General features: G+C 39.4%; 1 protein-coding gene across 1 annotated transcript in view; it reads right to left on the reverse strand.

The window, feature by feature from the left end:
• Window positions 1-719: 719 nt before the first annotated feature.
• The window catches only part of MCTP1 (multiple C2 and transmembrane domain containing 1), a 440685-nt gene continuing 416217 nt past the window's right edge, over window positions 720-25187 (reverse strand). Inside the window, exons 18-21 of the mRNA XM_077816331.1 lie at window positions 15359-15468; window positions 11872-11981; window positions 2031-2128; window positions 720-928 (exon numbers count right to left, since the gene is read on the reverse strand). Of these exons, the coding sequence (XP_077672457.1) occupies window positions 857-928; window positions 2031-2128; window positions 11872-11981; window positions 15359-15468 (390 nt within the window). The 3' untranslated portion in view covers window positions 720-856. The remainder of the gene's footprint in view (window positions 929-2030; window positions 2129-11871; window positions 11982-15358; window positions 15469-25187) is intronic.

Raw genomic sequence — 25187 nt, forward strand, 5'->3', positions numbered from 1 at the left:
GTTTAGTATTAAAATTCTTTATATGCACACATGGTGTTCATAACCTGACACCTGAAGCAATATGGATTTAGTTTGATAGTTCAGTTGTAAAGAAAATACTATGTACTTCATTCACTAAAGTAGTTGGTACATATAAAAAGAGATGCAGTCAGTTATAAACCTGGCAGTATTTTTAGATATATGTATGTATTTTAAAGTCTCGTGATGGAATGATAAAAAAAGGCAGGAATCTCTTCAATTAATGGAGCTCCAGTATGAGATTTGCACTCTGTGTATTTCTCATTAGCTTACAAGCAGTCCAAGTCAGTCTGAATACACTGCACCAGAAGTTAACAAGTGTCTAAAGCTTTGATAAAACTTAAATGCAGTAGGTTCCATTACGTTGTATTTCTGTTTAAATATATAAAACATAAAAAACTGTAATGGAAATTGATTGGATAAAAATATTAACATTCAAATAAAACTGCACTTTTTCAAATCAGATTTAAATTTATATTTTTGCAGATTTTATCAGCATGACTTGAATATTTAATTTAATTTTATGTGCCTTCTATCATCAAAGATATTACATATCTACCACTTATTTTACATTAGGTATTTTTATTGTATTATGTTATCAATCACAGGCTTTCCCCACAGCATAACCCATATTTGAAGCCTTCATCAAATTTGTCTGTACAATGCTAAATATATTTTCAATGATAAATGCCTTTGTACAATATTTACAAATTCTCTCCATTGTGATAAAAAGACAAAATAAATAAAAAGCTTAGAGAAAGGAAATGCTGCCTAGGCTTTGGGCTTTTTCTTTTATCTTCCCCCAGCAGATGCTAGACTCCTCAGGAGATGAAGTTGGCTAGCCGGGATTGTTTCTCTTTCTCTTATTTGGGCTGTGACTGGGATCTTGTTTCAGTTCTTGGTAGTGCACCTGTTTAAACACAAAGTTCAGAAAGAAACTGGTCAGGTGGCCACTCATGAGCAGAAAAAAGAGCACTAAGGAATGAGATTTTTTTTCCTTGGGGGAGAAAAGTGCTATCCTGCTTCAAACCGTATGGGCGCTGCAGCTGGGCTGCAAAAACAACAGAATAATAGATCTGGAGTAAGAAGAAAAATCAGAATTAGGAAGATCCTGCCAGGAAATACAATAAGGTATTGATTTAGTGAAGTCTTTTTGTTTTCCTCACAAAATATTACTATTTATTTACTATTTATTACAATAAAATAATATTGAAAATAAAACAGTATCAAGTTGAAAGAGATCAATAAAAATTCCTTACAATCTGTTATTTAATACATTCTCCAGTAATGCAAAGCCCATAGCATGCAGAGGGGCAGATTCAGACATAATGTATGCAAGTGCAACACCAAGTATAAATTTAACCCAGCATCTGAAAATGTCGAAAGCCTATCCTCTTGATCTACCTAGTGAGTTATGAGAACATGCTGTAACACTTAACAGTTCTTGGAAGATCCCACACCACACTATAAGTGCACAAACTTCATAACACATTTTTTAAAAGGGCAACCTCATCCCCTGTAGTAAATGAAACAACAGTTTTCACCTTAGAAAAACAGGTGGCAACAACAACCCAAATTCACAATGCTACCACACGATACTGGGCAAAACCGCCTGCCGTTGACTGCACTGTTGAATTTGCTTTTATTACCGGATATCCCTAGTTCTTCTCTTCAGGGGCTGATGGCTTCAGGCAGCAGCAATTCCTACAACAAACCCCAGCGATATTTACAAGTCCCTGGTGGTTGCTTAATAGCAACTCCATCACCCACTACCATTTCCTAAATTTTTACTGATTGCCTCTAAAGAGACAACCAAGGCAAAAACTAATTCCCTAACTGGAAGAAGTACAGAAGACTCATCAGCCTGTTTGAGTTTCAGATTCTATGGGTCAGAGAATATAAACTCAAAACAAAATAATACAGTTTTTAAAATTATAAAAAACAAAGCCATAGAATTATTAAACTAATGTTAAATTGACAACCATATGAGAATTAAAATAATGTATACACACCACTTGTACATCTGAGGGAACTCTGGAAAGGAAGTCAAGTAGCTCATTGTTATCAATTGCATATGGACTGCGAAGTTTCTTTGTAAATTTATTGATGCCTGGAAAAGTGATAGTTCAAACGTTATTAAAATCTCTGCAGTTTTTATATCACCAGTTATTAAAAACACATTTCTGGAAAACTCCTGACAAAGATTTTAAGATACATTTTTAGTATTAACTTAGTGCACTATATACTCAGGCCTGGTCTATATTACAAAGTTAGGGCACCATAGGTTGATTTGCATCGACCTAGTTGTGGCATGTGTCTACACCAAAATTTGTCTCCTGCCAGCATATGCACACCATTACAGTGACGCAATGACACCATCTCCCCAAGTGACACAGTTGACCTACTTAGGGTGAGAGTGTGAGTATAAACACTGCATTTCCTATGTCAACTCTAACTGCTCTCCAGTAGCTGTTCCACAGTGTCCCTACTCCTGCAACAGTGGCCACTCTGGTCACAAAGTCCACAGCCAAGAGGTCATGGAGACCCAAAGCTGCCCACCACCTCCTCACCCCTCCTTTAAAATCTGTATGCTTTTGAAATTCCTTTTCCTAACTGCCTCCCTCTTGAGAAACACCTACCAGCTCACTTTTGTTGTGTGCATCAGACCTGGCCAGCTTCAGAGGCACTAGAAGCACTCCTGCTGAGAGCAGGCAAGAAGTTCTGGATCTACTTGTGTGGGGAGAAGAGGCTGTGCAGCACAGCTATGGAACAGCCACAGAAATATTGACAGCTATGTGCAGATTGCACAGGGGATGCTGAAACAGGGCAAGAGAGGGATGAACAGTAGTGGCACCTGACAACAAAGGAACTTTGCCTGGGATACCAGAAGGCAAGGGAGGGCAACAATAAATCTGGTAAAAAGAACAGGAGTACTTGTGGCATCTTAGAGACTAACAAATTTATGAGACTAATTTAATTAAATAAATTTGTTAGTCTCCAAGGTGCCACAAGTACTCTCTTTTTCTGTTTGAGGATACAGACTAACACGGCTGCTACTCTGAAAATAAATCTGGTGTTGCTCCCAGACCTGCCGTTTAACAACAAACCATGCCATACTCGCTGGTGACCCACCAACACTCTACAGAGCACTGTGAATGCTTTGCTGGAGCCTGAAGACGAGACCCACCCCCCTGCTGTGAACAGTGATGAGAGGGCAGATGTGGACTGGAAAGGGGTCATTTTAAATTGTTGGACACAAAGTAATTTTATTTTAAAAATTACTAAAACGATTTAGCTGAGAGAAACAGGAAGCGGTAGGCCAACTCTTACTAATTATTTCTCTGGCTGCCAACACACGGGTATAGCTCCCACTATTTAGTCATGGGGGGTCTTTTACATACTTTAGGGGACACCATGATTAAAGCAAAGAAAAATAATCACAATTATTAATCATTTTATTATTAAAGGAAAAGAAAACAACACAAGTAAATCACTGGTGACATCCATTACAATCTCGTGTCTCTCTCTCTCTCTCTCTCTCTCTCTCTCTTTGGAGAGCTTTAAAAGAGATTACACCCTGGAGAATGAACAGGTCCAGGGGCTGCTTTTCTCTTAGTAAGTTAAGACCAAAGTATATTGTTTCCCAGAATTATTGTGAATGCACTTTAGCATCGTATTAGATACTTCAACCAATTATTGTTGCCTCTACATAAACAGCTTAAGGCCAAGTGGATTTTGTTGGTTATTAATAAATAACCAAAAACAGTTTATAATTGGAGAAAGTAAGCAATCTGAATTAATCCTATGAAATCGAAGAAAATATTTAAATTAGTTACCTAGTAGAAGCCATTTCAGGCCAATTAACCAATATTAAGAATCCTAAATCCAATTAAAATCCACTATTTCTCTGTTTGCAAATGTTTAGCCCATCTCCTCTCCAGGAAGTCATGATTTAACCATCTGATGATTAACAGGAGAAAGTTAATATTTTAAGTTACAACAGCATTATAACATACCAATAAAATCATTACAAGGGTCTTGGCAGTATCTTAGTTAACTTTCTCTCACCAAACTAGGTTGATGTTTTGGAGAGGTTTCCTTGGTTTCTTCTCGAGTCTTCTGTGTTTTTCCTATCTGTCTGTGTCAGCTTGCGGGATGGATAGGATGGGTTGTGAGGTGCTTGCTGTCTAAGCAGAGTAGCGAGGGTCAGGGTCAGGGGGCTTTATGCATGTGTGAGGTGCTCACTTCAGAGGTTTTACACCCTTCTCCTTCCTATTTTCAAGAAATTATAGGAAACCTTTTGAGGTTTTTAGATTTAAAGTTGATTGCTGTCACCCTTTCAGGGTTGGCTTAGGTGATACTTTCAGCTCTTGAATATGCAGTCTGTTTAATGAGTATGCAGCATTTCTTTAACTGCCTTTGTTCTTGGGGATGGAAAGATTCAGATATCTTTTAAAATTAAAATTTTGTTTTTGTTCAGTCCATTTTCTAAGATATTAAAAGATAAAACTGAAAATATATTTTTCCAATTGTCCAAAACATTCCTGGTTTTATACAAAAGTTCTGTTCTTAAAACAATTTTTTTAAATTAAATAATTCAAATAGTCTTGAGCTTAAATAATTAAGTGTTGATGACTTTGGAGATTTGATAATTCTATTCCGGAGTAGGTTGAGGGTTTGCTTGTGCACTGCCAGAAATTAATTTCCCATTAATATGAATATCCTATACTTAAATGGCTTCTCACACTAGTTGAGCAAGGGCATTAGATTCCATGTTGGTACATAAACCATTTACACAGCGATGACATAAGGAGCTACATTAGGAAGTTTTCATTTAGTTAACGTATTTGGAAGTCTACATTTCACAGACGTGTTTGTCATTTCAACATTTAAGAAATAAACAAAAGTTTAAAACATCTCCAACTAAACATGTTTTTCTCTAAAGTGTTTAAGAACACAAGCAGATTTTCTTGCAAGAGTATGGGGGTTGGTAGAGCCCACTTTAACTCAACTTATTGCTCTGATAACACACCCTTACATTCCTTTCACAATCATGGTTCTTCCTAAAACATCAAAGTTTACATAGTTTATTTCTTGATGTTTGTTTGTCCGTGGGAAATAAAAACAGAAACCTGGAATTTCTTTGATTAGCTTTAACATTTTGTAACATAACTAGCCAAACATATGTATTTCCAAACATCCTGACTATAACTTTCTTAAAGCTATATCTTAATATTTAGTAAAGGTGCAAACAAGTTTGTAATGACTTAAGAAATTAAGTTGAAATAAATTTATTAATGTAATTTTTGCATCAATATTGAAGTCTTTCTTCCACAAGAAATGGGGTGGGGAGGAGATGTGGCAGGGACCATACTGTGAGGAAGGATCTGTTTGAAACTCTCCTGGAGTCAAGCCAATCCCAGGTGAGTGCAGATGTGCTGATGAAGGGGAAGGGAGCTCAGGTAAGGTAGTATGGTACTCCAATTACACAATTTACATTAGACCAGTTCCTGTACTCAGGTCTGCTTTTCAATTCTTTCACTTGTTGAGGCAGGCAGGAGGGGGCCATGCAGAATAAATTGTTTATCGGAATAGGGATGTGTCTTCTACCCTCATGAGAGATGTTAATGAAACTTTCATGGAGATATTCTACAATCCTCTTCTGAAAATTCCTACGGAGCACATCCTTGTTTCTTCCCCCACAATAGGAGACCCTTCCCACACCACTCTGCAATAAGTTTGGCTGGCACTGCTGCAGTAAATAGGCTAGCAGCATACAGGACACGGTGGCTTTGGGACGTCAATTGCAGCTGGGTTCTCTATGCCTTTTTCATCCTCAACAGTGAGATATCAGCCAAAAAAGGTCACCACTGTCTGTGAAAATAATGCCATATATTCACTGCACTTTCCTTATACCCGTATCCAGAGAGGGGTGCCAAATAATCAAAGCTTCAGTGCAACGGAACACTCACCATGGTTTGAGCTGCTGAGTGGTGCTGTAGTGAGGTGCTCCAAAGCTAAAGTGACAATGAACATTTCACATTAAAGGTATGTAGGGGGATAATGTAAGATAGTTTTGAGACTTATCTTTCCCTTTCCATTGTGACTGTATATCGGTGCTGTTTCTGTCTGTTTTAATCAGCAAACCCTGGCAAGGTGGTCTGGAAAGGTGCCCCTGAATGTCTGACCCTGATCAGGAGGCGAAAGAATAGGATTCAGAAGGACATGCTCTCTGTCACCCTCCCATCCTCTACTGCCTCAGTTTGTGAACATAGGGCTTGGGAGGAGCCGTATGACCATGAAAGACAGAGAATGGAGAGAGCAGTTGCTGCACGAGAAGGAAAAAGACAGAGGTGCATCGAGAAGCGCACCAGGACATCATGAGTTTGTTCAGGCAACAAAATCAGATGTTGCAAGCAGTATTGACCTACATGCCCAAGATCCTGGACTCAGCAGCCTTTCCAGTCATTGGAGAACTCCATAGTCGCAGCTCCCTACATCCCCCAACATACCAGGTGGCAGCCTAGTCTACATCCTTATCCCTACCACTGCACATGGGCAGGACAAGATGGATCATAGCGACACGTATACAGGCCTGTGAAAACCACACGGTGCATGTGTGGCCACAACCTACTATACCGCAGTAGGTTTTACATACATGAATATTAACCATCACTTTTTACTTCGTATTTTCAAGTATGGTTCACCCTTTTACAATGTTGGTAGAAGGCTTAACTTTGTGTGTTTGTTGGCTCTTTAATTTTGTTGTCTGTTTCTTTGCAAACAAAGTTCTATTTTTGGAGACTCAGTATCTTTATTACTTTACATTACAAAATTCATAGCAGGAAGCAAACACCCACTGATATTTAATCTTCATACACATGACAATCACTTTCATAAAACCATCAGACAACATGATTGTGGTTGACTGTTAAAAGAGAATCTTTTTTTAAGGCCTCCTTTAGCCATATATCTGCAGTTGACTATCAGCCCATGTGTCTGGCTGTTCAAATTCAGCAGACACCCAGTCCAGCCTGACAGTAGCTTTTTCCCCTTCATCCTCACAGATATTATGCAGTACACAAACAGCTATAACGACGGAGATGTTGGCCTTGCTAGTCCTAGCTAGTGAGTAAACAGCACCAGCATTCCTTCTATCTATCAAAAGCACATTCAGGGGTCTTTACCTGCTGAGTTAGAAGCTGAATCTTTTTTTGGTGCTGTTCAGGTAGCCAGTGTACCGCTTCAAAAGCCAGGGAGCAATGGGTGGGCCAGGTCCCCCAGAATCACTATTAGAATTTCAGCATCACCAGTGGTAATCCAGTGGTCAGGGAAGTACGTTCCTGTTTGTAGCTTTTTAAGAAGTCTTCTGTTCTTAGAGATGAGAGTATCATATTGCTATCAGTTAAGTGTCCCTGGTGATGCACTAGCACTTGCAGAACCATGGAAGAGTATCCCTTTCTGTTGATGTACACAGTGACAAGGTGGATTAGTGCCAGAATAGAGAAATGCATGTTGTGTATCACCCCAGTATAGTCTGACAACCTGATTGCTGCAAATCCATCCACTATTTCCTGTACATTACCCAGCATCACAGTCCTGCGTAGCAGGAGTTGCTTAGTGGCCTTACACACTTGATGACAACTGCCTCCACTGTGGATTTTCCAACTCCAAACTGATTGCCAGCTGATGGACAGCAATCTGGCATTGCAAGTTTCCACATCATGATTGCCACTTGCTACTCCACTGTTAGAATAGCTCATTTTGATGTCCCTGTACTGGAGGTTTGGGGCAAGCTCAGCACACAGATACCGGAGTGTAGCCTGTTATATCCAAGAGTTCTGAAGCCACTGCTAATCATCCCAAACCTGCATTACAATGAGATCCTATTAATCGGCCCTCATTTCGCAGGCCCATAAGCAGTGATCCACCATCTAGAACGGCTCTGCAAACACCAGCAGCAACCTGGCATTTTTTTTCATCATCCCCATCAGTATCTGGTTATTGTGCTTGAACATCTCTTCATCTTCATCTCTCATCACAATCTTGGTTGTAGTAGTCCTGGTTCAAGTTCTGCAAATACAGGAGAATCGTGCATCCTGTATTAGCAACTCTCATGAGAATGGTGCTGTGCTGTGAAGGATCCATGCTTCTGCCACAGAGATGGCAGAGACAAAAATGCAGTGCATGAGGCTGTGGGAATTTTTTTAAATGGTGTGAAAATTATAGGATGTCGAAATTATTTCAGGATGGAGAAAGCGACAGGGTGATAACTTGCCCTCTCGCTCCCAGAAATCCCTAGGCAAATCATTGGTATCCCACAAAGCACCACAAAAATGTCCCAAAAGACACTGGGCTGGGCAGCGGCACAGGGCACACTGGGATACCTATCATAGTGTGCCAGATTTTACATTGATGCAACACTTATGCTGGGTATGTGTAGCACCAACAAAAGAACCCAAGTGCCCAAGCAATATACAAAAGTCAGCAACTATTTCCCGATGCAATTTGCTTTGACGAAACTTTGTAGTGTAGACATGGTATCAGTCTCTAAATGTGCTCATGGAGTATTTTTTTTTTTCCCCACTAGCCCCTCCTTTAATTTTCATCTTGGCAGTAACACCTAAAGGTGATTGGAAGTTTTCGGATGGAACATTTTTCTGTTAGAAAATGCCAATTTGTCAAAAGCAAAACATTGCGTGGTAACATGTAGATTTTGACACGGGTTCCGATGGAACCCTACCTTGCTAGTCACGTTGCAAAACCTGCCTGCTAGGCACGTTTCAGTGAAAAACCTGCTTGGTTTCCTGCCAGCTTGCCTGCCCAACTCCCCAGCAGCTGGCCCAAAGAATTGCCCCAGGGCTTCCGGGGTCAACAGATCCAGGGAAGCTCTGCCATAATATCAGACTCTTGGGCCAGCTGGCTGCGCAGCCTCTAGAGTCTGGGAAGCAAGCTGCCCAGAGAGCTGGGGAGTCCTGACATCCCACAATATTTCATCCCAGAAACACTCAAACATGATGTTTCTAAAATATGCAATATGTTGATGGGGCTGGCAGGCTCTCTGGCTCCATGGCAGCCTCAACTCTGAACATTCAGGGACTGTCACGGAGCTGGGGATCTTGGAAGCCCCAAAAGCCCTAGCAGCTTCTGATTAAAAAACTGCATGTCAGTTTCAGTCAGCAACCACCAAGGGTCTTGGGGAGCGTATTTCACTCCAGAAATATGTTTTGGTATTTCTGAAATTAAATATTACAGAACTTCATTTCCATGAAAAATTTGGACTCTTTGGCCCGATTGGAACGAATTTTCTGAAAACTCTGACATTACTGCAGAATGGAAATCTGATTTCCTGGTCAGCTCTAGTGTCAACTGTTTTTTTTTTGTTTGTTTGTTTTAACACTTTACAGTAAATTGAGGTAATGATCTTTACTCCTCTGCTTCAGAACTCTCAGGCTATACTGTCAGATTCAAGCTCCTGTCAGTTTTGTTTAGGGTTTTTTAATACATATTTTGACTTAGGAATATTTTTAGAATGGAAGGTCTGATAGTTCACTTTTCCACACACAAAAAAGCTGTATTGGGTTATTCAAATCAGCAACCAAAGTTCAAAGGCACCACGCCCATCTTCCAAGACTAAGCTAAAACAGCATTTCTAAATTACAATCGCTATTGCATCATTAGACACTGGGTCTGAATCACTCCGGTGGGCTCACTGGGTACTAGCCTGGCAAGACCTAGTTTGTTGGCTGTGGAAACAAAATATGTCCAAAGCAGGGCCCACAGTGGCACAAGCCTCCCAGAATCCCACATCACCCAGAGCAAACTGGGACAGCTCTCAAAATGAACTGAGCCTGCTCTATGGGATTTGGGACCAAGCTAGCTGGGAGATAAGATGATTCAGTTTCTCATTCAGGCAGCCTTTGCTGGTAGATCATCTATGGAACTGTAGCTGGGTTATAAAGCTTCATGCCCTTGGCAGAATGTTTGTAACAGAGCAGCAGTGGTAACACCACTGGCCTTCCACAGAGTGAATCCACAATCCTACACAACTGCCCTGCAATGCAGGGTGTGAGGAGAGAAGAAAGTTGCACCCTGTGGGGGTGAATTTTTTGGTGTACGTTTTGAAATTCTAGCCCTTACTAAAATTGGTGAATGGGGAATCTTTGAGACCCAGCCACATCCATTTGAGAGGACCCAATTCAGCATGGAGGCACTGAGAAATCAAGTGTCTATCCCAGACCTTCTGAAACTGATCTGTGGACCACCTGTTGGTAAGGAAGAGCTGGCAGACCACATGGAATCAGCTGCTTCTTGGTAGCACGAGAAGAGTCTGGATATCTGTAAAATAGCTATACATAAGGAAGAACAAACCTAGGATCCTCCTGTTAGCTTTATCGTATGAAAGGACTAAGAGACGCGCCACCATGACTGGAGACTGCAGCCAGACAAGAGCCACCATTGGGAGAGAAGTGTTCAGGAAGAAGGGAACCAGGCACCATGTGAAAAGGAGTGGGTGAAGCAGAGGATGTACAGCAGTGAGACAGAGAAGAGAAGAAAAGCAAAATGGATGGGAGGGGAGCTGAATGGAGAGCAAGAGGAAATGATGTGATTAAGCCTTTTCAAAACGTTTAAGATGAAGCATTTTGATAAGAGCTAAAAATATATCAATACTTTCCTAACATTATTTTTCCATATAAGCAGCTGTGTTAGCCACAGGGATGCTGCACAATTTTGAACAGAATTAGATTACAGGCGCTCCAGAAGAGACACTGGACAAGTTTGAGAATTGTTAGTTTATGCAGAGGAAAGAGCAAAGAATCCTTTGGAATGAAGAGTCTTGGAGAAAAAGCCTTCTGTGGGTGCAAAAGAGGAAAATGTAGCAATGCAGATGCTATCTGACATTGCATGGAGGAAATTTCTTTAGGAGAAGAGTCACTAAACAGCAGAATGGCCATATGAATTTGCAAAGCAGCTCAGAAACTACTTTCCTGGAAGTGACCACCTGTCTTTCACTAAAACCAAATAAAAATAAGCATTTGCTTTTCAATGCAGAAAAAATGAATGAGAAGAGGAGTTGAATATACACCAATGAGGGTAGAAACTCCAAATAAAGTGAAAATGTGTGTGAGTTTGCAGGGTTCCATTTCAAGAGCAGTTTTTAAATGAGACAATTTTCTCTGTGCAGGGTGTGTACTTACAGAATGCAGGTACAGCTGCTACAGAGGTGGGTTTGTGTTCAAAATATATGATCGAAAACGCTGAACAATCTTTATAACTGGTATACTGTACAGTAGCTTTTCTAAATCAGTATAAAGAAAATACACAAGCCTATGTGAGAGGTTAAGCTGTCTCCTAAAAAAACCAAACAAACCAAAACCGCCAACCCACTTTTGTTCATTATCCACCAGTAAAATATCATATGTTTTTGTTCGTCTAAAGGTGACCTTTTAAGCAGGTGTCTAAGCACTGTGTTTACATACACTTTCACAAGATAAAGTGCCGCAGCAAAAACATTGTCCTAAATGCACTATATAGATTGAAATGCCTCTGTTTGTGTATAAGTGGTGAAAATAAATCAGAGTAATATCTAGACAAAGCTACACTTTGATATATGAAGAATCCTCCTGGCTACATGTTTATAGTATGATGAAGTTTAGAATGCCAGACAAGAAAAATGCATTTTGCAGGTGGGCCTAAATCTTTACCCAGTTGTGATTTTTAACTAACCTGTCTGTTTCCATCATGGAATAGCTTCATGACCATAAATACTGAAAACTACTGACACTGTAACTCATCCCTTAAAAAACAGTTTGTTCTAAGTGGCTCAGACAGTTAAAAAAAGGCTTTACTTACCCCAGACAAGGACAATGTATCTCAGTGGAATGAAATACAGGATGACTGTGAACACACAGAGGGCAACAATTGCCAGCCAGCTTAAGAATGGGACAGTCCAGTTGAATGTACTGAATGAAAAATTAACATAAGTCAGAAGTCTAATCACTTCACAGAACTAATAAGAGAACAAATAACGGGCAGGCAGATTACAACTCTGTAAATGGAACAGTCAGTCTTCAGCAGTGAGAGGACTGAAACTGCAAATGAATGCATGGATGCTAAATATGTTGGAGATCTGGGGTTTGATCCCACCCCTGAGAAGATGAAACTCAGGCTTAGACTCTCTATCCACTCAGGATGGCACCTATAAGCACCTGCATGCAAGCTGAAAACCAATGCTTATGGCCTTAAGAGTTCCAATACTTTCCCCTATTCTAGCTCCAGATCCCTGTCCTCTGTTCACTTGCTCAAACAGAGTACAAGGCATCCCTCCACGCTTAACTGGAATCAGAGTATTATACAGTGCTGCTTGGGTCATCTGATCTGATTCTCCCCTGTGCTCTATCTGAAATACATGGTCAGAGAAAGAAATTAAAAGTTGATCAGAGGGCACGTCTTTCTCTGTTTAACATGTGGCGGCACTCCCTGTCTGATAGTTCAATCACAGTGGGGGAGGACTGAGTGAAAAGCTTGTCTGTGTGCAAGGTAGGCAACCCTTTCACACTACTATTAGTGGGTTAGGGGAAAGGCAGGTATGATGGTTAGTTTTGCTGAAGGTGAGGGACAACATCGGGAGGAAAGGGAAAGAAAAAAGACAGAAGCAGGGCAGCAAAGGAAAGGGAAAAGGGGGTGGGGAGAACAAAAGAAGGGAGTGGTTAAAGAGAAATGAAATTACAATAAGGAAACAAGCTATACCAATCTCAAAAAAATGAGAAGGGCATTATTTGTTCAAAGACAAAGGGAAAACAGAGGGATTGGGCTCCAACAGAAGTTTCAGGGAAATGGGTTGTCACAACAAACCTTCAGATTAAAAAACCCCTAAGTGTGTGCCCCAGATCTCACAGTGTAATACAGATCTGCTGAGCAGCCAGTTTTGTAGAGCCTGAGATGGGGGGAGGAGGGGAGAGAGAGAAGAGAAGGAAATGCCAGCCAACAAGTCTGGAAGCAGCTACTGTGGGTCTCCCACCCCTGAAGTGCAGTGAAGAGATGAAGGCCAGATAGCCAATTTTAAAAAATCCCAAGGGAACTTTTATTAAATGGAGTTTGGTTAAAAGGGATTGTTATATAAAAGTCACCACCACTCCAAGGATGCTCCCTGGCATTTGTCTTCCTATAAGAAAAGTATGCTTTTGGCTCTAAAAAGGTTGACAGTGTCCCTTTAAATTATTATTAATAGATATGTACCCGGATCATTTTGGCTAAATGATTCTGGCTTCTGTGGTTAAATAATTACTGTTGTCTGAATTGCTAGCTATAATTTTTCATAATGATCTCTGGCTTCTTTTGGTTGTGTTTGTCTTTTTCCTCCCCAGCAATTTTGACCTGTCTCCAGAGTGAACATTATGTAAGTGTCAATTGCTGTAGGATCACTCCCTAAATCCTGGGGACACCTGCTCTTTTCCCTTCTTCTGCGTGTATTTGGGGTGAACAGAAGGTTGAGGGTCTGCTCGCATTCTTGTGACTCGCGTTGGGTGCTACGGATCACAGACACCCCATGTGTGGGAACACTGGCTCCTCACTTAGCAAACCTCCTTATGTGCTGTGTTAGCACTGTATTCAGTACAATTTTCCTTTCCTTCCAATGTTCTTTACATTTTTAGGAACAAATTACAAAGATTTATAGGAAGTGTCATTAATCTCACTTATTTAGCAAGTTATGCTGCTTTCTTATACAATGGAGCAAAAAATATCTAATTCCAAAATGCACCATTTAACAAAATAATCAAGATGACTTCCCTGTGCAGCCTTTTAATGAAAAGTTTCTTTCAAAAGGGGGCTTCTTTTTAGAGCTTGCACAATATAAAGTGTCTGTGCCTACCTCTGTGGTGTGCATCTGGCCTGGTTTAAAGTTGCATAATGCACTATTTTACACACATACTCCCACTGGAAGAGCTCTCAGGTTTTCCTTTTAAAGCCTTTGTTCTGAAATTCATAGACTACAACTTTCTGTAACACCATTCTCATAGAGTCACAGAATTTAAGGCCAGAAGGGACCATCAGATCACCTAGTGTGACCTCCTGTTTATCACAGGTCACCAACACCATCCAAAACCCACACTGTAAACCCAGAACATCTTGATTCTAAAACACTTTCTACTAGCCTATTAAGAGATGACGGAAAGCAGCATTTAAGAGCATGAGAAGCCTCATATGTCCTGTGAACTGGCCACTTGTCAATATGGCATTTCTTCTGATTCACTTCCACTGGGAGTATTTATTTTGTGACTATATCACTGTGCACATATTGCAATCTCATCAACATGCATTATAAATGATCACCTAGGCCAGATTCACCAAATCTAGTACAGAGATGTGTGAAGCCTGGACCCTGGACAGTATTCAAAATGAGGCAGGAAAACAATGCTTTCACTGTCACTCTTCAATTTAGAGTCCATTGAGTGTATCGCAGGAGCCTTGCTGATCGAGACTGTTGAGGGGATGCTCGGAATCAGTGCAGCTCCCTATCTTTTTGGCTGTGCTGCCATAGCAGAAAGGAGGTTGTGAATGCTTTGCACCAAACATTCCATCTTAGGGAGACGTGTACCTGACTTTATGTTGGCAGAAGTCCAGGATGAATTTAGTCCTGTCTTTTAGTTGAGAGAATCTTTATGGAATGTTTCTGGTCTCAAATAATAAACATTAAATTACTCATTCGTTTAACATTTCAAACACATACCAAATTTCCTGAAATGGGCCAGCATCAATCAAAGGCAAACACTGAATAATTTTGTTTTCAAAAACAATCTATACATATGCTGTATAGTTTTAACCACTGCTTATTTTTTAAGATTTAAGTATGTTAGTAAATCATATATTTTATGTACAAAGATTATAAATTACAAATAAAATAGGATGAGAAATTGGTAACCTGATCTAAATAAAACCTTCCTAGTAATAGAATACATGTGTATCTTCAAAATCTCTGAACTCCTTATTTAGGTCTGCTTATTTCTTTTATCATGACTTTGTATTGATTTTTTTAAAATGTCTGGGTTAAAAAGAGTGTTATGTCTCTCATCTGAAAGACAGTCTTATTTCTTACTTCAAAGCCACAGTTCTGATTCTTTTCCAATTCATATATTTCTAAATTCCAGAATTAAAATGACAGGACTTTCATGCATCCAAGGGCCAGCATAAAGCAAAGTAAATAATGATGAGATTTAGCAATATATCATCCAAAACTGTCGGCCCCTGCCAAAAGAATATAACATTTTGCAGCTTGGTTGGAGGGAAAAAATGTGAGCACCATCAGAGAGCAATCCAGCACCAACGTGTCAGCACTCACTTCTTTATCCTTTCTCCAAAGGAAGCCACTTCATCAAGGACATTCTGGACACTGACACACACCTCCTGGATGGCATAGAGTTTATTCATAAATCCTTTTTTTTCACTATCCTAAAAAAATAAAAAGGAAGTTGCAGCAATAATTGTGTGAAAACTTTTTTGACCATACTCATTGTCCTATATATTCCTGAAATAAAATTCAAAATCATACATATTGCAGACATACACAACACTCATCAGTAAAAAGTCAGCATTTAGAAACTCTTACCACATGACAGTATCTTAGAGACCACAATTCTTCCCCTCTACTTTGAATAGAGTGTACAGACAGTGTATAAACTGGGTACATAATGGAGCGAAGTTTCATTTGTCACTAACAGTTTTCTAAATACATATTTCAAAAGTCCAGTTCTCTGGTCAGTGATAAGAGTCAGGCAGCTATATTACAGCTCAGATTTCTGAACTGAACTTTCTTCAGTTGATGCGGGTATCCACATTTCAAGATGATAAAAGCTCCTTTGACAGTACAGGGAGTAAGAAACCAGACACACTTCAGGTCCTAAAGACAGGCTGCTGACCTTAGAAAATGACTTGTCAAGTTTCTGTATATGATTTTTCTCCCCCTCCTCTCATCGTTGGGCAGTGATTACTTTGAATTGGACTGAGACCGTATTGGGAAATGCCAAATGAATTAAATTGAATGTGATAGTAAGGTTTGGAGCTCCTCCCTTCAGCTCTGAATATTACAGAAATACAAAAAAGAAACCCCTTGCATTGCTGGTCCTCTGCTGCATCCACTATGCTGCTATCACCTTTTAACATTCCAATTAAATGTATAGCCTGCTAGGACATCCTGGTACATCCACAGCACAGCAGGTGCAGTCTCCCCAGACAAACCTGTATGCACTATTTAGCAGCAGACAGATGTGTTTTTAAATTGTCAGACATACCAGTGACCTCAACACTCATTCCACTGAATTTAGCCAATGAGCATACACCATCTTCCTGTTTCCCCTCTTAATATTCCAAATGCCAGTGTCAATGCAGTGTATGTAAGTGTACAACTTCCTTACAAAATATTTTGCATAGTTAGCTGTTTTAGAGGCTTGTAATGCGTCAGCCCTAAAAGGAATGAACAATTCCAGGAGAGGTGGCATTCTGTATGATAGTTTGGTTACTTCCTTAGCCAGGTTTCCAAGCTGTATTGGATTTTGATTCATAGAGCCATTACTTTACTTTATCTACATAATAAGATTCCAAGATTGTCACTTTGTGTTGTTCCTCTTTGAAGCCTAGAACATCCGTGTTGTTGTAGCCACGTTGGTCCCGGGATATTAGAGAGACAAGGTGGGTGAGGTAATGTCTTTTATTGAACCAATTTCTGCTGGTGAGAGAAACAAACTTTCAAGATCACACAGAGCTCTTTCTTCAGGTCTCGGAGAAGAGCAGCTCCGTGTAAACTCGAAAGCTTCTCTCTGTCACCAACAGAAGTTGGTCCAATAAAAGGTATTACCTGACCCACCTTCTCTCTGTACAGTCAGTGTGAAGCAATGGAAACAGCTACACCCATGGTTGAGAGTTCTTGTTTTGTTCAGACTATCATCAGGTTCAATAATCACGGATTTGCAGTCTGTGGCCATCCAATTTTTAAGTTCTGAGCCATTTTTCGTCTTACACTTTATGAATTATACCCATGTAACAGCATGCACCTAGTGTTAATGTAAAGGTCTAAGTAAGTATACATCCAATTTCATTATCTTTTTCAACTTTTAAGATTCTTTGATCAATTTTTTTTTGTGTGTGAAATGACCAAAACAGGGTGATCATTTGCCTCTGAAAACTAGGAATCATCCCTTACAAGTCCTTTTCATGCTAATGGTTTTACTAACAGCAACATTTTGCCTGTTTTTTTGCCTCCTGAAGGAACCGTCAGTCAGCGGAACGGATGAAACTGACAAGAAGTAGACTAAGCAGATATGCACCTGAAGGACCACTCCATGCCCCATGTTGATACTCTGTTCTCTTCCCCTAGCAGACCTCGCCAAGAATCCTCACCCAGTAGCCACATAGCATCAGATCCATATGTAGTCAGCTTCTACCACTGAGAAATGCTGCATGTAACGACTCTACCACTGCAGCAGCTAAAAGTAATTTTCTCCTGGCCTTTCTCAGAATACACGTGATTCAAAGGTCTGACAAATAAGCCAAAAATTTACTAATGGATTGATTCATTGTCATCCTGCCTATAATGTATTTTCTTTAAAGTGTTTTATTTAAAAGGATGCTTTTCAAGGTTAGCAAAGTTTTGAAAAGCAAAATGTATGGATAGAAATTTTTCACTTTAAAATTTCTTCCATTACAAACTACGAACTAACGTGGTCCCCTATGAATGAAGTAATTACTCTTTATATATTGTATCTGACCCAAAACCGAAGTAGGTCATGGAATTGCTCTGTGTTGCATTCTAACATTTCTTACTTTTTCCACTAATGTTCAATAGTTTATGAGTAGAAAATACAATGGTATATTTCTTGAGTGTCATTTTTGCTTTTTTCCTTATAAACCAGCTTGGATGAGGGAAATATCATCTAGCGTTTAAACATACAAAGGTTCTCTAGTGACATTGGTTCAAAAACTGCAGTGTCAAGATTTCTTCTGAAGATGTTAAAAGAACTGAAGCACAAAAGATGGGTTGGCTTTAATGCAGCAATCATAGGAGGAATATATATGGCAAAACTATTTCTAATGATTCAGTATACTTTAAAAGCTGTAAATACCAGGGAATGTAAAACATGCAAGTCTTTTTGAACTCACTTATAAGAGTCAGATTGTATCCTCAATTCATTTGTGAGGTTAATAACGAATTGCTGTTAGTTCAAATAATGCATTGATAAAGCAACAATGAAACAGTGGTACCCTTAACCCACCCAACAATACTGAAGTCTTTTTGAAGATTTTTTTGTTGAAGTATGGCTACTTTTAACTCTGTTATAGAATGTCCAGGGAGATTGAAGTGCTCTCCTACTGGCTTTTGTATGTTATCATTCCTGATGTCTGATTTGTGTCCATTTATTCTTTTACGTAGAGACTGTCCGGTTTGGCCAATGTACATGGCCAAACCCTGTTGCCTACTCTGTCCCAATATATACTCTAGCAACACCATCAGAGGACCCAAGCACATCAGCCACACCATCAGGGGCTCATTCACCTGCATATCTACTAATGTGATATATGCCATCATGTGCCAGCAATGCCCCTCTGCCATATACATTGGCCAAACTGGACAATCCCTACAGAAAAGAATAAATGGACACAAATCAGACATCAGGAATGGTAACGTACAAAAGCCAGTAGGAGAACACTTCAGTCTCCCTGGACATTCTATAACAGATGCCATCCTTTAACAAAAAAATTTCAAAAACAGACTTCGAAGAGAAACTGCAGAACTAAAATTCATTTGCAAATTTAACACCATTAATTTGGGCTTGAATAGGGACTGGGAGTGGCTGGTTCAATACAAAAACAGCTTTGCCTCTCTTGGTATTGATACCGCCTCATCAATGATTGGGAGTGGACCACATCCAACCTGATTGAATTGGCCCCGTCAACACTGGTTTCCACTTGTAAGGTAACTCCTGTCTCTTCATTTGTCAGTATAATAATGCCTGCATCTGTAATTTTCACTCCATGCATCTGAAGAAGTGGGTTTTTTACCCATGAGAGCTTATGCCCAAATAAATTTGTTAGTCTTTAAGTGCCACTGGACTCCTCGTTGTTTTTGTGGATACAGACTAACATGGCTACCCCTCTGATACATGAAAAAAAATCTATTTTTTAATATAATAGGAAACAAACAAACCACACTTCAGCCACAGCTGCTTTTTGCTCTTTATACTATATGTAGTTTTGCTTCTTCAGTTTACATTTTTTGATGCTGCTTTCGTTATAAATGTATCTTGATTTATAATCAAATTGTGTGAGAAAAGAATTATAGCAATGTAATAAAAACAATGGCCTTTGTGACATCTCCAAAACTCACCAGGGATTACTTTAGGAGATCCTGAGCCTATTTTTCTTTACAAATATTTTACAAGACAAACTTGTACCATTTTTGAAAGCACGTCTGTTCTAAATTATTCCCTTAAAAAAAGAGAGAGAGAGCGAGAATCACCATTCCTTCCCCCCACCTTCCGAGTTTAGAGGAAATTTGTTGACATATTCTGAGGCAGGCATAGACAAAACAGCACAGGAAAGACAAGGCGGTCAGAAGGATCAAGGTTCGGCTTTGCTTAAACTAATTCCACATGCCCCTGCTCCAAAGATTTGTAGGGAAAATAATCTGGGATAGGGAAAAGCTGCACTTATTTTTTTTTCCAGTAAGATGCTGTGTTAGCAAACAGAACATACGAGCCACCTTCAGAGAACCAAGGTCCTTAATAATCCATTTTTCACACACTACTGGCATTTCCTTTCCAGACAAAGATGGACTGTGACGGGAATCAATTTGATCGTTTGTGTGGCTACAATTGCCAAGTTTCTGGAAATAATTGCCATTTAAATACTGGATAAAATTTATTATATGAAGCCAACAACAGTTTTATCACTATTTAATTTCTATGATTAGTTTATTTGCAGTAGGCTTACGGTAACTCAAAAAGCAAGATGTTTGGCGAGGGACGGGTTTAAGAATAAACTACAAAAAATGTCAAATTAATGTTGGTCTGACTTGAATTCGCAAAAGGAAGAGAATTCAGAGTAAGGATCGAGACCGTCTTCTCATAAATTGTGGTTTACAGTGGATATACTGCCTGACAAATAACACCACTTAGCACTGATACAGTGATTTTCAACCATCTCTCTATTTTAGATATAGTGAGTCTGAGGAAGAAAGTTTAATGATTTCTCCCGGATCACATTGCTGATCCATATGAGAGACAGACAGACTATAACCCAGCTCACCTGTGTCCCATGCCCTACCACTGGACCATACTTCCAATGGCATGCTGCAATGCGGTGAATTAAGAAAAGAATAACAGTTCCAGCACCAATTTTTTTTTAAGTTAAAGGGCAACCCTGAAGCATGTATTTTAAAAAAGGTAAAGGGGCAAAAATCAAAAGGACAGATTCTTCACTCAGGTTGCTGTAAATCAGGGGTAACTCTACTGAAGTTAATTGACTCAAATATGTGAAGAACTGGTTTTAAGTGAGAGAACATTTTAAAGGTAGAAATCAAAGCTCTAAATAGGTTACAGTGGATAAATGCCCCAGGCATAGACATAACTTGACTAACTGGAAGGAGTGGGGCAGTTTTGGAAACAAGACAGAGATAGGTGAAGTCAGGGTTAGGGGGGGAAATCACAAGTGGAAGTAGGTAGTTTCTAAGTTTTTAGGCGGTGCCATGGCGAGCAGCAGGAAGACAGAGCATCCCTCATTTCCTGAGCCTTTCTTCCCACCTGCTCCCTCAGGATAAGGAGCAGCAAGGCATGTGTTGGGTGGTTATTTGTACAAAGGCTGAAGCTGACTGGCCTGTAATAAATAAAGCAGGAGAAGAGGAAACTAAGCTATCAATGGTAGAAGACCAGATAGGAATCTCCTCATTGTGCCATAGGGAGTTTTTTTCTGAACCTATCCCAGGGTTGTGGTAAAGACAAACATTTAATTCTTTACCTCTGTCCCAGTGAATTCCCAGTTACTGCACAAACACTGCAGCCATCAGTAGGGACTCAACTTGTGACCTTCAGCACTAAAACCAAAGTTCTCAATAACTTGAGATGAGGAAGAACTACTTTAGCAGTAGGAATACCATCTGTAAAATCCTATCCAGCAGCCCCATTCCAAGTCATGGTTCTCCCCATTCATATACGCTGCCTTTACAAGGTTTCAGAGTTGACTGTTTCTCATCTTCTCTGCAGATAAGATGGTTAGATTTGGGTCAGTCTCAGTAGCAGAGTAGCTGCAACATCAAACCAGAAGGAATCACATGCACTGCCTCCCCTGACTGAGATTCTACCAGTCTCACAGTTGAAATGTGCTGGGAAATGTCCATTCACCCACCTGAAAATTAGACCCATGTCAGTTGAGAATGCCTTAGACCTTTATTGGCAGGAATTGTTAATGCCTCCCTTAGGGAAGTCAAACTGGCAGCTATTGTTAAACACTATGCTATGGCCTGGCTCTGGCTCATAAAAATTGTCACTAGGGATTAACAACCTCACCAATTACCTGTAACCCCTGATTTCTGGGGAAGATCACTGAGAAGGGGATAGTAGGCCAACCCCAGTAGTATTTGATTTTCTCCAGTTTTTCTAAACCAGTATCAGTTTGGCTTCAGACCTGGGCATGGCACACAGATGATTCATTTGTGTATCATTTCCTCAGGGAAATGAGAAGAAGTCAGACATCCACAATGATACTACTAGATCTAAGCAGGCTTTGATGCTGTGGGTGCTGCTGATTTGTCCCTGGGACCCGAGGGGGCTCATAAATGATCTGGAACTGGTTTCATTCATTATTTTTGTAGTGATCTCAGAAGCTTAGGATGTTTTAATTACTCTTCTTCCTTACACTTGTCACCTGTGGAGTACCATAATGATTCAATTTTGTCATCCCTTTTATTTAACAAGTATGTGAAGAGATTGTGAGATTCTTTTAATGGCAGTTGAGGGTGTTTAACAATTTGCAGAATCCAGTCCTTAATCTCCTAGCTAGTGATATCCCAGGTCCTTTTACACAGCAGCTGGTTGGATTCTGAAGAGAGATGGGGTACCAGTATGTGCTCTCCATTTTGAGCAAATCTTGCCGTTTCCTAATCATAATCATGTAAAAGGAATGCAGATATTATGGGGTTGGGGGAGACTTACTATACTGTAATTTATTTTACGTACTACATAATACATTATAGTCATTCTGAGAGAGACTTATATCCTGAAGCGACATTCTGGACTTCCCAAGCCAGCCCTTTGGAGTCTACTGTTATGTGAAAGGCCAAGGTCTACTGATGTTATGGAATAGGAAGGTCCTGAATCATAGGTTGTCTAACTCAGCCAAGAAATATGAAAAAGCAGAACCTTACAATAGTCATACCTATCATGAAAATGAACAATTGAGGCAAACTTTACATTAGATAATCAGAGCTTGATTTTCAGATTCTGGCCTCCACTTTAGCATTACAACTTTTCACAATCACATCAATGACTGCACTTTTGGTGTACTGACACCTGTATGCAAAAATGCCAAATGTTTCACCTGCAAATTCCATTTCCTAACATCATTCTGTATATGCCAATTCAACCACCTGCATCTACAGATATTAGTGCACAGATAGTATGAGCATGCATAGTTGCATGTGCACAGATTGTGGCCTTACTGAAAGTCAAAACCGGGGGTCAAAAGGCCAAATGACTATTAACACTTTATGGAGAAAAGGATATTTGTGGTTATCAGTTATTAAAGTAAAACAAGCTTACTAACTAATAACTGTTCAATATTTAAAACTGCAGAAACTAGGCAAGAAACAATGTAAACATACAGATAAAACACTGTAGAGTCTCTATTTATGAAGACACCATGACTGTGAGCATGGACATTATCACAATCATGCAGAGCTGATAATCATTTTGAATCTTCTGTTGTGTGAGACTTTTTGGCATTTCTATCCATGTTACATATTTGACTTTTTATGTGTGAACTGCTGCTATGATAAAATATAAATATAAATTTAACCAAATTAAGTCAAGAACTACACTGATAATTTAAGGAAACACAGGCAACATTAAAATCTATATGTTTTTTTAAAAAAGGAACATTGTAAAGACAATTTTCACTTATCTTAAATATAAAGATTTTCTTTTCAATTTCTTTATTTTCTCTCTGCCCCTTCCCCCCCCCCCACTGTAACCAAATACAATTTAAATATTTTTCTTCATGATCTTACTTTCATTGTATGCTTTAATTCAAAAGAGATACCACTCCAGGTACAATACAAAAGCTTTAAAGCAGTAGTGGCAATTAATAGTCTGACATGCCATTTTACTGAAAAGCCATCTAGTGGGGAAAAAATAATGCACTTAAATTTTGACCAAATAATGGAAACATTGGCTGATTTTGGCGAACATGACATATTTACGAACTACTGTTTTCAAAAATATTCTAAAACAAAATGAAGCTTCAAGAGGACAGCAGGTTTATCTGTTGCTTGCATAAATATCTAGTTCCTTATGTTTCTAGCAGTTTATTGTGGGGTAGATCATTGGGAGAAAGGGAATCTATTAGGCATGCCTGCTAAAAGTGCAAGATTGAAAATCCTGAGCTCTTCCTTTTGGCTGACCTTTTCCTTTTTAAATGGGAAAAATAAAATCCTTTATTTTAAGTGAAACTGAATGATGCTGGAATTCAAAAACTATTTGCTTTGTGGCCTGCCTGTATAGTATTCTTTTCTTTTTAGTCTAGTCAACATCACTTTCACAAAGGAGAAAGTCCCACATAGACTAAGACTCAGGTCAAAGGCCTAAGGTTAGGCAGGTGTGCTGTCAGGTCAGTTATTGGCCTTTTAAAATTTTAAAATTAAATTAAATTTAAAATTAACATTTTAAAAGTTTCAAAAACAGATTTGTTGTCCATGGGAATATGGGGTATATGTAGATCTCACTATATTCGAGAATATTATTGTCACCAAGTTGGAGGACAATCTTTTTTGTATCTTAAATGCTTGTCAGGCAGTAAAATTATTGGGATTAAATAACGAAGATATATAATCATTTGATTCTGGTTATTGTTTGGACTGTGTGTTTTTGTGACCATAGAACAACAATTAGCCACAAATGGGAAAATCTAAAGCACCAGCAGGATATTCCATCAGCCCTGCAAAGAGGTGCACCCAGTCATCTACCGTAAGACAATTTAAACTTGTACCCATCCTATCTAGGTATTTGCCCCAGGACTGTAGTATCTGAGTGTCTCAACTCCCCTGTGAGGCAGTGAAGTATAATCCCCATGTAACTGATGGGAAACTGTGGCAAAGAGACAAAGTAAATTTCTCAAGGTCACCTAGAGAGTCTAGAAATTGAACCCAGATCTCTTGAATCCCAGGTTTAGTCTTTAATCAGAAGCCTATCCTTCCATCCCAGGTTCAAATAGTTCCGCCTTTCCTTTACTACCTTTGGTAGTGGATCCTCTCTATGCTGGTGTCAGCTCTGGGCATTCTTCCATAGCACCCTGAAGAAGCCTCAAACCCTGGCATTCTGGGGTATCACTAATGGGTTGTCTTCAGTACTTATTTACATTGAGTTAGAACCTAGACTTGAGGAGCTGTATTACTGAATGTGATTTGTCCCTATCTACACTGATGGCTAAGTTTCAGTTAACATTGTGTCAGTTAACATAACTCCTCAAGGTTTTGTTCTAGTGTGCTGAAAATTTTTAGCAAAGACAAACTGTAAAAGTAAAACCACAAAGGAGTCACAATTTAAAACAGGCAATAGATCTTGCCAATGTTATTGGAAAGACATCTACTTCCTCTGGGAAGGGCCCTTGATGTTGGACAGGCTGGAAGGAATGTAGGGAGAAGAAAAGGCACAGAAAGTCCCCCTGAAAATTTCTTATGAAGATAAGAGGATTGGAAGAGCGTTGAGGAGCCAGAAAGGGAAACTCAAAAAGGATCGGGGGTTAGATAAGCATATGAACTTTTCGATGCTTATCCAAACCAGACCTCCAAGACTTCTGAGATTCAACCTTCATTAACAAGAATATTCAATAATGAACTGTTTTGACATTGAACGTTTAAAATAATGTTCAATAACTTGTTTATTCATAAGAGTCATCTTTCAATGTAC

The sequence above is a fragment of the Eretmochelys imbricata genome, chromosome 5 (assembly GCF_965152235.1).
Source record: "Eretmochelys imbricata isolate rEreImb1 chromosome 5, rEreImb1.hap1, whole genome shotgun sequence".
NCBI classification, from domain to species: Eukaryota; Metazoa; Chordata; order Testudines; family Cheloniidae; genus Eretmochelys; species Eretmochelys imbricata.